General features: G+C 40.3%; 1 protein-coding gene across 1 annotated transcript in view; it reads left to right on the top strand.

The window, feature by feature from the left end:
• EPB41L4B (erythrocyte membrane protein band 4.1 like 4B) overlaps positions 1-15,958 on the top strand; it is a gene marked incomplete at both ends in the record, with an annotated part of 163,375 nt that overhangs the window by 96,228 nt on the left and 51,189 nt on the right. The window contains 3 exons of the mRNA XM_084283244.1: positions 984-1,165; positions 5,359-5,474; positions 12,786-12,911. Of these exons, the coding sequence (XP_084139370.1) occupies positions 984-1,165; positions 5,359-5,474; positions 12,786-12,911 (424 nt within the window). The remainder of the gene's footprint in view (positions 1-983; positions 1,166-5,358; positions 5,475-12,785; positions 12,912-15,958) is intronic.

The raw sequence follows: 15,958 nt of genomic DNA, 5'->3' as shown, positions 1-15,958 counted from the left end.
TTCTTTTTTATTTTTTTATTTTTATTTTTATTTTTAATTAATTGATTTACTGCAACTACTGTCTAATGCAATACTGCATAATTAGTTAAAACATTATAAACATTTTAAGCATTCCTTCGAGGAGAGCACATTTGAGTCATTTGCAGTATCTATGTCAGTCTTTTTTGGTTACTGACATGGAGAGAAAATATTTCCATATGTTTCTCATCATATCAAACAATAAACTGAAACAGCATCAGTTAAAACTATTGAAGAAAATCCAGAGTGTCATGTGACACATCTGAGTTAGAGATGAATTAAAATTTCAGTGTCTCCATTTCTCCATATATTGTAGATCTACAACAACACTTAATCTCCTAACTAAACATAAACAAAAAATACATATATTTACCAACAGAGGTATGATTCCCTTTTGACCAAGTGTTATTTTGTACATTGATACTTGTAAAAACCTTCTATTTCCAGTGGGAACTTTCTCCATTTTTTCCCAGCTCACAGATTTTTCATAGAGCCTTTGCACCGTTGTTTTGGAGTCCAGGAATATGAAGTTATTCTGGGACTGTTCCTTGGTCTCCTCTTCTGATGGTTTCGCTTTACAGGAATTATTGTTTGTTGCCTGATCATTTTCCTACTGCAGGTGAAACTGCAAATTTGTGCAGTACAAATTTTGATGTTTTAGGGAATCATTTTGTAGGTCAGTTAGAATTTGACTCTGTGTAACAGTTTAGTAGAAGTTGCTCAGAGTGTAAAATCAAAGAGAATTCTGATGTTAAAGTCGTGTCAAACAAGCAAAGGCATCCTTTTTCCTCACCCTGTGACTCTCCTGTTAACAGAAAAGTGTAAAGATTTGGGATATGCTTCATTAAAAAAAACATATATTTACAAAAAAATGCATTTTTTTCCCAAGGAAGTTTGCACTCTTTCCAAAAGTACAGTTTATCCTACTGTTTCCCACTCTAATTTGAACTGAATTTATTTTGTAGCTATCCCTTGAACAACAGTGATCTGCATCAGTTCAACATTGAGGAGAATGGTGGGACACCATATAGTGCAAAAATACCTGCAAGGCACCACCACCACCACCGTCATCACCACCACCACTCTAATTACGGCGCCCTTGCTCCCGACAGCAAAGACATTGTTTCTGGAGTTCCAAATCCAAATAGTAAGTCTACTGCAGTGAATGTCATGTCAATAACTGGGCTGGTTTCGGATTTGTCTCTGGCAAGGAAAGAAAAGAAAGGAAAACATCACTTTTTCTTTTTTTCTTTTCTTTTTTGAATATACTTCCAGTGATTATTTTCTAGTCTGGTAGTATGTGCAAATGAGACAAGATTTTACAGTTTCCTGGCTTGGCTATGGGATTGTGGGGTTTGGTAGACTGGTGTTCCACAGCTGAACAAATACCCAATTAGTCACAGATACTGAGTCTCCAGCTTCTTGGCACAGGCTATTTTTTCATTGTTACTATTATTTGTATAATATCAAAAACCTATCCTTGTTGCCATTGTCTTTTGCTGATCTGCCCAGCTGGCCTTCAGCCCTTGTTTGGATCTGGCTCTTGCTTTCATGTCTGGGCAGAAGCAGTAGAAATTTTGAAGCGCTGGACAAACACCATCTTGCTCTCTGTTTTGGTACTGGTGTCCACAGCTATGAAGGAGAAGTCACTGAAGAAAAATCACACTGAGGCTGGAGTCCAGTCCAGTGCAACAGGCTCTCTGGACGCTTTAAGATAACTTCTGCAGACTCCATAGATTTTGATAAGCATGGCAAAAATGCTTTCCCAAATGTCAGGGCTCAGCTCAATGAATAGAAACTCAAAAACACCTGAGAAGCTGTGTTACAAGAACTGGTTTAGATTGGCTAAAAGACGTACAGTGGTGTTTATTAGAAGCACTTTTTATCATCCCTAGGGGCTTACTGTCTTCCACAATGCTTATGGTCTTCCCTTCTGAGTCAGGTGGTGTCCTTCCCTGTGCTGCATCGGAAGGACTTGCTTTGCTGTGCTATTTTCAGTCCCAGTGGTTGGCACCAGGTTAGCTGTCAGTAATGGTGACAATTCCCACTCAGCCCCACCTGCCATCACTGGAGTATGCTTGTTTGCTATGTGGAGATATCTTTGGCATGTACAAAGAGAAGAGGAGAGAAACCTGCTTATTTCTACTACAGCCTTGGGGAGATTAGGCATACGTCTCTGCTGCTGAACATGTACAGACTTTTTAAAGGTACATAGCTTGGCCAGGTGTTTGTAGGTTTACACGGAAACTGGAAGAGAAACATCCCTGCCATTGAGCAATCCTGTTTCATGCTCTCCAAATTTATAATCTCTGCACTCTGCAGTGCATGAGATGCTGGAACTGTGTAAGAATTTCTGAAGATGGACAAATAAGTGTGATCTATTATTTTCCTCGCCTCAGGGGGATGCTAAGTTTTTCCTTTATCCATTTTTTGCCTTTTTAGTTGTAAATCACCCTGAGATAGGCATCTGTTAGGGAAACTTTCAGGCCAAAATAAGAATGTCATCATTGCAGCTTGTGTTGCCAGTCCTGGGTGCCCTTTGGAGGCTGACCTCCAGCACCCTGGCTGTCAGCCAGTTCTCTGGGACCACAGTGTGGGACCAGAAACACCCAGGAAAGGAGATGCTGTCAGAGGTCTGGATAAGGACTGTGGCAACATAGGGGCAGGTGTCAGTGTCTGACTGGAGGCTGGGTGAAAGGGCCCCTGTTGGGAAAGTGTTTCTAGGAAGGACAGGGTCACCAGCCTGAGCCCAGTGTCAAGAAGAGGGTGCTTGTGACTGAAATATCTCAAGTGGAGATGCCTGGAAAGCCAAAAGGTCCATGTGGGCAATATGCTATCCAGATGGAAACCTCCCAGTGAGGCTGGCGGGGGTGAGGTTGTGCATGTCAGTTTGGCTACCTATTGGTTTTCCAAGGGACCATGGGCATGTAGGAACTCCAGTTCCTAAAGGCAGGAGCCATCCATGAGCTTAGAGATGATTTTAAATGAATGCGAAGTGGAACTTGGAGAGACCCACCTGCTGGTACCTGGCATGTGGTTGAGAGAGGGAGAAGGATGCCTCCATTTCCTCCACTTGCATATGCTTTGATAAAATCCTAGTGCCAATTCGCAGGACTCTGGGATGGAGAGGTGAAAATCACAGTATGCCCAGCCACAGTTCCTTTTAAATACTGCTGCATGTTTTACAGCAAGCACACAGCATGGGACTTCATTACAGAAAACAAACCCAGGCCAGATCTGCCTGATTTTTCACATTCCAAGTCATTTGTCTACTTCGATTACTGGAAGAAATGAAATCAGGTGAAATAAATCTGACATGTGTGTTCATGAAGGCAGATCAGCAGAAGATGTTTTCATGCATTCAGCCTAATTATTGTATTTGCTGTGCTGCCCATCACCTTAAAGCTAGCATGTATTTCCCCCATGTATTTTCAGTCACTCTACCAGGGACCACTGTGTTCAGCAGCAGATAGCATTGCAGTGCCAGCACTGCTCCCTAAGCCTAAATCAGCACAGCAACGTTGTACATGGATTACCACGTGCACATGAGCAGACCCACCAGCAGCAGCTGGGGCTATTGCAGAAAACAGCTGCCAACAAGCATGTTGTATAGCTTGCAGAATTTTTATGGCAGAAGATGACAAATGGAAAGAAGGGGCCCAGCTTGCCTCTCAGAATCTAGGTTGAGCTTGCAGGTTATCACTTAAAAAAAAATAAAAATCTTTTATTCCTGACCCGTTTGATGCAAAATTCCTCGTGTGACCCGGAGCAGAGATTGGTTTAATATAGCCTGAGTTTCAGGCTGGAATAGTGCTTTGAAAAAAAAAACAAACAAACAAAAAAAAAACAACCACACAATGCTGCCAGATCCCTTCTTGAAATGAAAGCCTGGTTTTGCCAAGTCTTAATGCTGACTCAGTAAATGTATGCTTTTTTTTTTTTTTAGGACTTCATCTTTTTGCATTTTCTTTTAATATATCTGTTTGCAAAGTTGAGTCAAAAGGCTAAAACAGCTTGGTTTCTGAAGCTCTCCCTTCAAGCAACAACAACAACACAAATCTAACTAGTCAGTTTTAAATCACAGCATTTGAATAATTCAAATAATGCACTTTTTCCCCTTCTATGTTCCTTCTTGACAGGAAATAGAATGTCTGTGTTTCTTTAAAAAAAAAATAAAATCAAATCAAATATCATTGTGTCTTGTCTTTGGGACTACAGTCTTATGGGTGGGGTAATTTATTCCCTGGTACCACCGAGCACAGTCTCATATCTATGGAAGGAACCATAATGCCAGAAGTGCTGAACTCTGCCATCACCAGCTTGTGATGAGAGGCCACCAATGGGAGGTCAATGCTGGTGCTGTAACCCCTTCTAGGACATTATTACCTCTGATTATATTTCACCAATGCCAAAACGAGCTTTTTACTTATATCCCTGTAAGCTGGCATTTGCAGTTTGTCTCTAGTCAGCAAAAGCCTTAATGTATATTTAAACAGCTGTAGAATTAGATCTTGAGTGAGCAATATTTAATATTCTTAGGACAGCTTAAGAACCTGATCCAAACAAAACTGCAGGCAGTGCAAAGTTTTTATTGATTTCAGTGGTCTTTGAATCAGACTCCAGAGACTACCAAACTGTTTCCAGCTATTATCACTTAGAATCTATGGAAAAAAGAAATGCAGGAGGCAGCAAGGATTCATTAAATTATCATGTAATGAAGCTCATTTTTCTCAGAATATTTGCAAATATACATATGTATGCCACACCATCCCTAAGACGTTGGCAGAGATCTTTCAAGGCTGTCTCAAAAATATTTTACCTTGTCTTTCTGTGTCAGTGGCGTGCTCAAAATCTCTGTTGACAAAGCATAGCAAATTCCTGACAACAGTCTTAAGGAGGCTGGCATATAAATAAAGATGTCTGAGAGGAGCCAAAAGCTATACTCTGATCTCTTTACACATCACATGTTCTGAGAGTGGCACCTTGGCTGCATAAATAATCCCTCTGGTGTCAGCTGAGTTTTAGAATATAAGGGAGTGGGGGAAAGAAATATCTAGCCCTAAGCTGGCAAAAGCCCTGCTGAAACATAGGGATGGGAGAGAATGGGCAGGGGGAGGGATCATTTGCTAAATAGAACAAGGAAAAATGACCCAACAGGCATAATTATGAAACGTTTTGGATGTTCTTAAAGGGAAGATGGTTTGCTGATCACTGTCTCTTCAAACATGGTTGAGTGATTTGCTCTGCTGTTCTTCTGTAGCCTCCCTTCAGACTGTTTTATCTTCTTTTCTTTCTTTCCTTCTTTCTTTCCTTCTTTCTTTCTTTCGGGCATCTTTTTAGAATTGAGCTCAGGACTTCCCCTTCTTTTTGATGAAACTTCTCATCTGAAGAAAATAGAAACGGAGAGTGTGAAGGTAGTTGGACCATGGCCACCCCTGCACGTCAGCATGAACAAGGTATAGCATATACATATATATTTTTACATATGTATGTCAGGGAGCCCCCTTATCACTTCATATTCAGAAGCTGCTGCTTTTCACCTTCAATTCAAGTCAACATTAATCTGTAAATATCTTGCTTTTTAATCACCTCTCACCATCTCCTCATGCAAGTGAGGTTTGGTTTTCAGATTTAGAACTTCCTTCTTTGCCTTTTAAAATTTCAGAAGCCGCTGCTACAATGCTTGGTGTAGTTTTAATTTGGTTGTGAACACTTGGTCATCTAGGCAGCCCAGAGCTGTAAAAATATAACACTTAATATTATTAAAAAAAAAAAAAAAAAAAAAAGTTGTTTCTGTACACAAAGAGTTTGTGTTAACTCCCCTGGCACCTGATGTTAGTGGGTGTTTCATAAGTGGACTATTGCTGGGATGGCAAAACATCCATGTCCTGCTGCTTCTACCAGAGACCAGAGGACACCAGATCAGTGGCTCCTTGTATTCATGTGAGGCAAAATCCACTGTGCCTGCGCTGTGAAGTGCCTTCAGCTGATTCTGGATAGAGCCAGACTATGCAAAGGAGGCTTGTCCCTCAAAATTTATGAAAATTGCTGTTCTGAGCCATCGCACAGTTGTATGTGCTCTTGAATTTACCGAGATTCACCACTGGAAAGCACCAACTAGCAACCAAGCCCTCACATTACAGGCAGTGGGTTGTTGTGACCAACAAATAATTCTGAATTCTCGTGGTTTCTTCTTCAAGCACCACTTTCTGACCTCAGTCATAGTGAAATGTGTACACAGAGCTTATAAAGCTAAAACAAACAAACCACGGGTCTTTGAGCAGAGTGTTGAGCAGCCTCTGCAGATGCCTTCTGCAATGAAAGAGGGACTTGCTGTAAATGTTGGGTTGCCTGGGCTGAAATGCCATTGAGCATCACCTAGCACAAAGGCAGCAGCTCAAGTTAGATAGGATTGAACAGCAATCCTTGAACTGTGGCAAGGTTTTTCAGCTGAGAGTGTGGCCTTCTTAAAGCTGCTTTGGTTGTGGTAGTTAACTAGCTACTGAGTCCAGCAGCAAACAGGTTTTAATGAGTGCTCACTGTGTCTAGTGTCTGGCAAAAAAAAATGAAGCTGTAACAGATCTATACCACACCACCAATTTCTATTCTACTAAGTCCTGTTTATTCCACACTTTTGTGTCCCCTGAAATATTATGCTTAAACAAAACCAGTGAAGCACTTACAAAGCTGCTTCATTTGCTCTATTTCTGAAAATAAAGCAATGATTTCCGTGTCTATTGTGGAGTCTCAACTTTCATTCCCTCTCTTCCTATTGCTAATTATTATTTTTTCAAGCAAAGTGCTTTGGGGCTGGAATTTGTCAGGCCTAATAATCCACCCAGAGGAGAATTAACAAGAAATTGGGTAAATTGGATTCAGCAGTTAATTAATTTGATTGTCCGCTACAGCAAACTCCATCTCATGGGAATGATGAATGGATGTGTCCAATCTCTTTTCCAGAGCTGTTTGGTACAGTGGATGTGTCTGTCCACCTACTAAATGATAAAAGTCAATTTCAACATGCATCTTATGCCCTTTGGTACTGGTGGACTTCTTAATTTCCAGAAGAGATAGACTTAAGTGTTGCAGCTGTTAATGTATTTCTGATTTTCTTTTTTGCAAGCATTTTCGTGGAATAAATGTCTCCTATCCTCTCTGCTCCATGTGTGTGTATGTGTGTATATACATAAATATATAATATAAAGCCAAATATTTATAATTACGATTTCTGAAATCTTTGGACCCTAATCATTATTAGTCCAGATGTATTTATTACTGAAAAAGAAGGAATTATGATACAGCTCAAATTGTTTCTACCCCTTTCACTGGTGTTATGCTCACCCATCCTCTGTGCCCCTTTATGCTGGTAGTGGGGAGAAGGGGTGCTATGGTAAGTACTTCAGCAGGGGGGATGCGATATTCATGTTGATGGTTTCTTCCTTGTTCTAGGATCTGCTTGGGGCCTTTGTTGTGTTTTTGCTGACACACTTTTACACCTTGCTCTTTCTTCACTGATCTGCAGCTTCACATTGCATCCAAATTTACTGTATGTGGTGGCTTTTACACGTGCTACTACTTTGTCTCTGTTCTCATCATTACCCCTAAACCCAGTTTTGTCCAGCTCCAGGTTTCCAAGTGCATTTCTTTAACTGGTCATTGGTGGGTTGTTTATAACCAGGGGGTCTCCAGCACCAGCCTGCGCCCCTTCTGTTATCATCCCATGCCTGCGCTCCTCCTCACCACGTCCTGTGCCTCCACCTCGCAAGGCCTCTGTTTCCATACCAAGCCTGTATTGCTTTATACTACATCATTACGGTAGCCATAAATATCTCTTTCTACAACGAACGACTGCTTGTCTTACTGTTGTCTGTATAAAATCATTGTTGCTACAGCTAGGTGTAGTAAAACAAAGAGCAGGCAGGTCAGGAAAGGTCCAGGCAGGGGAAGCCTGACAAGCTTCAATATTGAGGCCTTGCACACTGTTCAAAACTTGTGTCCCACTGACTCTTATCTTTACTACATGGGTCAGAGAGGACATACTCTGGGAAACCCAGCTACTGTAGCCCAGTAAGGCTGTCATAAAGCCTGGTACTGACAGGGGCAAAGTCTAATAACATTGAGCAACAGCATTTTATAAAATACATGTGATACCGGGAGTCAAAGGTTTGCTTCAAGGATATAAGCAAGACAAGATTTATTGGGAGTTGTATCTTTCATTAGACCAAATGGCAGTTGACCTGGAGAAGGTCTAGTGTATGTGACAGCTTAAAGTTGATTTTTTTTTCTGCTTTGTTTCTTTTTCCAAACATATTGTTCTAATAAAAAAAAAAAAAAAAATCAGCTTCTGTTTGCAGACTTTATCTCAAATAAAAATAACACATAATCATACATACAGGTCTTACCACGATGATGTCTGTTCATAATTGTTAGTTATCACATAGAAATTGTTATATAAATCACCTAGTGAGAAGGAAGTGATTTTCACGATTAGATTTTCAAGCATGTTGGCAAGTGTAGGTGATTCATTGATTCTTCACAAGTCTCCAGCCAGTGGGTTTAATACACATTAAATCCACTGTTTGGCTAAGAAGTGAGCATTGACAAATCGGCAGAGACAAAAGATCATGATTCTTGCTCTTGGTAAAAAGTTTGATGTGGAGCAAAGCATGAACCTTTCAGAACAGAAGGAATGGAAATGTTCAGTACAAGAATGGTGTTGCTGTGTTTCATGCAACTATTTTAGTATTCTGTATGTGTACTTAATATTCAGTTAGCTTTGCAAACCAAAGCTAGTGTCATCATTATCTAACACTGTACAAATCTGCCTTCAAGTCTAGTATCAGGGAGTGTAATTGAATTTAAAGTAAATATTTGGGAAGAGTAAAGCAAATCTAAGACCTCAATTATAAAAAAGAAAACAAGGCATCTAGTATTCTATGTATATATATATATGAGCTTATTCATCCTACTTCTGTCAAATGCATTTAATTCAATTCTCCAGTGTTTTTCCTCTCCGGAAAAAGTAAAGTTCTGCTTTAGTGGTGAAAGTGATATGACACATTGCTATTTTATAGTGCCAGAAGAACTGGAGTTGGAAAATTGGAGTGTCGTCAGGTATCTTAACACTTGATATGGACTTTTTTTCTCATTTCTAAACCTTTTAGGATGACTTTAGATTGCAATTTTAAGCAAGAAGATCATTTATTTCAAATGTAAGTTTGACTCTCAGATAGTCACCTGAAATCAGCATCTCAGATTTTTCAGAAATACATAATAAAAAAATGATAGAATTGGAAGTTTCACTAACACTATGCTGTATGTAGTCTTCTAATAAGTTCCTCACTGAGTGCTCTTACTTTATAAATGAAAATAAAACTTTAATACCTGCCAACCTGGTACAATATCTGAATACCCAGCTGCTATCTGTATGCTTCACTCATCATTGCAGGCAATAAGAATTCTGGAAACATGAGGTTTCTTTATTCCATGGAAAAATAAAGTACATTACAGCTCTCATTCTTGCAGCAGTAGTGTATAGAGACTCCATAATGCAGTCAGGTTTTAGATCTTTGATATTCTAATGAACTAGCAAAATGAACTGTAGAAGGTACCATGTGGTTTTGTGTAATTATGAATTTTTTTGTTCCTTCTCAATGACAATTACACTTCAGGAGTTGAATTAGGAGAGGAATGGGGTTATATGTATAGATTAGCGACATTAAGGAACAATAGGAACTTCTATAGATGCTTAGAAACGCTAATAGTTTGAAGTAATGAGATACTACTTTATTCTGTGATTGGAGTTCATTTTAAGTCTGGATCTTTGGTGCCATTGCGAATGTATGTTTAATAGTCTGAGCTAATCAGCTGTGTGAGAGCTGAATTCAGTGATAATTCAGGTGTGCTGCACTGTGGCAGAAACTCTTTTACGCAAAGAAGCATTTGCCTTTTCAGATACGTTCAGACGCTAGAGGAGATCTGGGTCAAGTCGAGCAGTCCCAAGCCCCATGTGGCATTTGCATGCAGTCAGTTCTCAGGGGGCCAGGAGAGGTGGGGGCCTTGGGCTGCTGGCTCAGCATCCGGGGAGCAGGACAAGGCCAAGGAGCCGACTGCAGCAGTGTCTGCTCTTCACGTGTGATCAGCCACCAGAGCTGCCGCTGCTTCTGGCAGGGTGCAAGCAAAGCAAGTTTGCTTGCTTGAAGGTTGAAACCCTTGTAGGATGACCCAAACAAGGGCTGATGCAGAACCAAGTGCCCAGGAATGGTTTCTTAAAAGGCTGTAACCTCCTGCGGTAGCAGCAGCGTCTTTCCATTTTCCACCAAGGTTTTCCATTCCTTTCCATTTCCCACCAAGCATTTAAACCTCTCTGGTTATGAGAATCTCAGTGTGAGACTCATGCATCAGATTCCACGTGGTGACAGACCCAACTAGGTGAAATTGTCTGATGTGATCGTGAGAACTGCAGGAGGTTTGGACCTTTGGGGGATTCCCAGCTTCAGGGCAGCCCTGAGGGCCTTTGTCTTTCTCTTGGTCAACGTGGGGAAATTGGGCAGGAGGAGAAGAACATAAGGACTGAAAAATATTAATGTGGACAGGAACTTTTCAAGTTATGAAACAAGTTAGTGTCCTAAACAAGCATCGGTTAACTTGATTTAGCTAGTGAAATGCAGTTGCTTAATCTTGCTTGGCTGGAATGCTATTTAATTAGTATCCAGTGTTAAAACAAAGGTGTGATTTTGCATAGCCTTTGGAAATGCCATTGCTTAGTGCATTATTCTTTCTGCTGTTAGAAATCAAAGCTATTAAAAGTTGACAATAATGACAGCTCTTTTGAAGAGTATAGGAGTGTACTGTGGCTACAAGAGTGTACCTTGAGGAAAGGTTGTGCTTTCATTACAGCTCATTTTTTTTCCTTTTGATTATCTCCACTTCATAGTTTCATCAGTAGCCCAGAAAAAAAACACCTGACGAATGAATATGTCTTTTTTTTTTTTTTTTTTTTTCCTTTTTCAGATGCTTGCCAGAACTGTAGTTGTATTCAAGACTAAATAGATGGCTACAGTTCCATAAGTTGCTCCAGTCAGAAGCTGTCACTTTTCATTTTAAGTATTTTCTTTTTCCCTTAGGAAGAATGTGGAGAGAAATAAATGTCCAAAAATATCTTCCATTAAAAATAGTAAATGTGGCTTGGCAAATAAACATATAAGAATTATTACAGAAAAAAAAAAAAAAAAAAGAATAAAGAGGACAAAAAAAATCTCAGGATGGTCAATCCGTTAGCAGAAAGTTGTTCAGAATCATACCTGGCGGCTATGACATTTTGGATGCAGGAGCCTGCTGGACCAACTGTGCGTACACGGAAGAAATGTCTTGCAGTCTCAACAGAGTTCTGCAGAGATCTGTCTCTTCCCCTTGTAGTGTTTGCAGAATAGTCTCAGGCATCATAATTCCAGTTGTGATTTTCTCAACTTGCAGAAAGTGTACCCCTTTTTGTCTGTGATTCTTCTCAGACCTGAGAAGAGTGCAGAAGTGAAGGTGAGTGCAGAAGGAAAGATAAAGAAGACAGGTTTTGAAGTTTAAGGGCCAATCGTATGGCAAATTAATAGGTAAAAATGTGCCAGTTCTGTCTTGAACGACTTTGCTAGAGTTTAACCTCAAGGGTACTCTGAACCTGGTTTACTGATGCCTTGTACCTGTTCCAGCTGGACAGGTTAGCAGGAAGCACAGTGAGATCTGAATGACGGCTTTATATGTCTGTTCTGTCCAGGCATATGCAGCTGCTCACTCTCTGCAGCGATGCAAGAGGAAAATGAATGCATAACCTAAGCCATCATTCGGTTGTAATTCAGGTCTCATTTCCAGAAGGAATAGGAAAGTTAGCAATGACTGTTATGCCATTGTTCAATTCTTCTCTAAAAATATACGAGAAACCACAGTTTGGTAGGTTAAAAGGTTGCATTTACAAGCCTGGTCTCATCCATACATTGTTTGTTTATGCATTAGTATTACATTGTCCTTTTCTTTTCTTTTTTTTTTCTTTTTTTTTTCTTTTCTGCATGGGAAGTTTATTCATGCTGGCATTTCTGCTGGATGTTGTTTGTTCAAGGCACAAAACCTTTAGGTCATGTTTGAACAGGTCACTAAGCTAGCTGTCCCGAGGCTTTAGATTTCTGATCCAGATCATTGAGTAGGCAAGGGGTTGACATCAAGCGGAAGCAGCAGCAGCAATGTTTAAACTTCCTGGGTTTTTCTGGTTTTGATAAAGGAGATTTTGTGTGGCTTGCAATTAATGGAGATCGCTTCAAATCCCTCTGGTTAAATTTGCAAAGCCCCTTTACATTCTTAGAGGGGTGTAAGAAAGCGATGTTCACCATAGTTTAGTGCTGTGAAACTTTCCCACTTCTACCTGCCTGGGATGTTTTGAAGACAGTGCTTTGCTTCCTCGGCATGATCACAGGTTTGGCAACCACTCCAGAGCCTGGCTGAGCTTTTTCCATGCTTCTTAGCACTGTGTACCAGTTTCTTGCTTCTGTTGCTCAGACTTCTCTGATTTTTATTTTTATTTTTTTTGGTCTGGATAAGGGAATCAAGTCATTAAATATTTTGAGAATTTTTATTGTGAAATGTGTTTATCAGGGTGTTAACATATAACTTTTACCCGGTATTGGTGAGTCAAGTTATTACACCTAGAAGTCTGACCTTTGGCCATCTTGTTAACATATGCATCTAACATATTTCACTGTGCTTGTCTTTTACCTAAAATACAGGGTGAAGAGAAAAAGGTGCCTGAAAAGACCCTTCATGCCCCTGTGTCACCTTCCTCTGTACCTGATCACATGAAGTGCAACATCCTTAAAGCTCAAGTAGAAGCTGCTTTTAGAGTAGGCACCCAGGTAATCTGTGTTTGATGTTTCCAATTCCTAATTTTGGCATAGTTTACAGCAATTTTTCAAAACCATACTGTTCCTGAAGAAACACCTTATTTTATCAGGGTGACCACACTGACCTAGCTTTCTCTAGCTGCTCTACACTTTCTTCAGGTATGTCACCATGATCCATATGATGGAAACAAGAAATTTGTCCTAACTGATGAGATTAATACAGCTAAGAGAGGCTGTGGAAATAGGAGAGAAAGCCCCAGGAAATCTCCACATTTTGGTTCTCTCACTCTAGCTGTTGCTTACTTTGCAGCTGAGAAGCAGGAACCTCTGGGGTTTTCTGAGGCTGCCCACCACCCATGGAAACTATTGTTAAGGATGTTATAAAGATAATATTTATGCACCCAAATGAAGCTTTTATTTATTTATGTATTTATTTATTTATTATTTTTTAGGGTATTAACTTCAGATGTCTAATGTGAAATGTTAGCTACTCTATTGCTTTCTTACTTGTCTGAGTGCCTTTTACTAAATTTCAAGCTGCTATTTTCACTGCTTGGTCAGTGTTTAGACAGATCATGTTTTAAAAACACCACAGCAAGTTTTGCAATATTGTCATGCAACTGAAAACTCCTGCTGGATAGCAAGACTGTAACAAGATGATTTCCCAGTCAGAGGTACATCTAAGTGAAACCTAAAATCCTTGATTCTTTGCAAATATAATTAGCAGACAGAAGATAATGCTATTTGTGCCAAAGGTAAAGCCAGACAGAATGCTTCAGGAACAAAAGTAGAGACAGAAGGATTGATATGGCTTATCCCAAGCTTCTGTGGTATCCTTGTGCATACTATTCTCTTTGAATACAGATTATGTTGGTGTTGCCATTGCTTTGTTTCCTTTCACAATAACATAGCAGGTCAACTTGCCCTGCAAAGGATTTTGTTAACAATCATATTTGTGCATTTGTTGTTTCCTTCCCTGGCAGATCTTTCATCTGAGAACTAGATTACATCTGGTTTAGATAGACCTAAGGAAGTATCAAAATTTGGTTGCTCTGACTGCACTAGATTTCAAGAACAGAAACCATAAATCTGGCAGCATGTGAGGGAAGGAGGGTTTTTTTTGTTCCTTTTTTTTTTTTTCTTCTTTTTCTTAAAGCAGTTCTATCACCTCTTTCTGAGTTCTGTGTTATACCAGCTGTGTTTTATGCAGCCTGTTTCTTGTCTGATTGCCCTTGGATTTGCCCTCTGTTTTTCCTGTAGGTCCTTTATCTATAGGAAGTCATGGTATATTTCTCACGCTTGTATTTTCCCCCAAATTTGCTTAATGATCACGTTTGATTGGATAGTTAAAGACTGGAAGCTGTGCATGCCGCTGCATTCAGAGTACAGCATTACCGAGGCAAGAAGGAAATGTGCTAAGCATATGCATCTCTCAATTCACCTGCCCTGCCTTAATTTTTACCCTGAGGTTTTCCAAGAGAACATCCCGGGTTGCTTTTTCATCATGCCATAACTGTGTTCTTCAGCTGCTGCTATGTTGTAAATAAGTTTTGGAGCAAGCTGAGCATCCCTTTTCTCCTTCTCCTTCACCTGTGTTGTTTTGCACAAGGCTCTAGCAGTCAGGTTGGATTAAGTACGTCTGTATGCTTGCCCCCTTGAGAAAAGCCTTATGATTTCAGGAGGAAGGAGGGGAAGGATGACTGCTACAGGATGGCACATCTTGTGTAAATATAATGGCATGCAGTTCAACTTGAAATCCCTCTAGCTTTCAGTGCTAAAGAAGCATGGTTTAAAGTGGTAGCCAGTAAGTTAGGATGTCACCTTGGTCTTGGAAATCCTCATTCAGCTCCCTGCTTAGCCACAAAATTGCCTGTGCTTCCAAGATGAGTTCGCACCCCTCCTGTCACATGTGAGTTAGAATGATTACCCTTCCCAGCTGCACTGCAAAAATAAGTAGGCAGAGATGAGGCAGTGGTGAGCTGTTACAGTCAGATGCTGTAGCTAGACAAGTGCTGGGAATGATAGACAAAAGGGTAGACTGTGAAGGAGGGAGAAGAAACCTACCATCTATCACCTAGAAAGCAGGAGGGTAAAGGGGGCTACATGAAGGTCCCGATAAACCACCTTACCAGCATGCCATAAAATCATCCAGTAATCTCCTCTACTCCCCCCTCCATGAAAAACTAACTGGATACCAGTAGCTAAACCATTTCCCAGTGGCAATTCAGTCACCTTCAGGGAAAAGGGAGTGGGAATGGCATTACAGTGCCCAGAGACACTTGGAGCATCCTTTCGAGGGAGCAGCTAAGAAATAGTTTCTCCATGGCAGTCATTGAACTCCATGTATTCCTTCAGGGCTGTGATCATGCCCCTGTTTGACCATATCTGATACCTGTTGCTGCCCAGTACCTCTGGAGGACTAATCCTGCTGCCCTCTGCCCAGCACTGTCTTCTGACTCCTGTAAATCCTTGAGAAGTCCTGTCTTCTGGCCTTATTCTTAAAAGCATGCCCCTCCAATTTCTCGTCTCTTGTCTTCTGTATTGTCATATTTCAACATACAGGGCAGCCAGGGCAAGAAGTATATCTAGGTTCTACAAAGGACAATCTGTATTTCAGTTGCTGTAATGCAAGACAGGCCGATTTTCCTCATGTAGGGCATAGATCTTCATTTCACGGTACCACAAGAAGCTGAGGATTTGCTCCCCTCTACCTTGTAAAAGAAAGAAGAAAGAACCAGACTCTGTCTTATGCACACAATGTTTGAGATAAAATGTTTTCTTAATGGCTGGATAGAATATCTACTAATATATTTTTTGAACATCCCCAAAAGTCTGTGGTCTGACCCATCCTTTATGAAATTTCACGAGGGCATCTTCATTATATATTTAGGTGTAAAAGTGTGAAAAAAATATTGGTGCACTGTAGGATCAGACCCAAAATTGCCAAACTGTTGCTTGAAATATTTGTACCAGCTCTCTCTTCTAAGCAATGGGAATATTTTCAGTACCATATGCTACTAACATCAGGATGTGACAAGACTATAAAGGCATCTCCTGCA

The sequence above is a fragment of the Netta rufina genome, assembly GCF_964035555.1.
Source record: "Netta rufina genome assembly, chromosome: 2".
In the NCBI taxonomy this organism is placed as follows: Eukaryota; Metazoa; Chordata; class Aves; order Anseriformes; family Anatidae; genus Netta; species Netta rufina.
The sequence above is the reverse complement of the archived record's forward strand: the minus strand, read 5'-3'. Positions and strand labels throughout refer to the sequence as shown.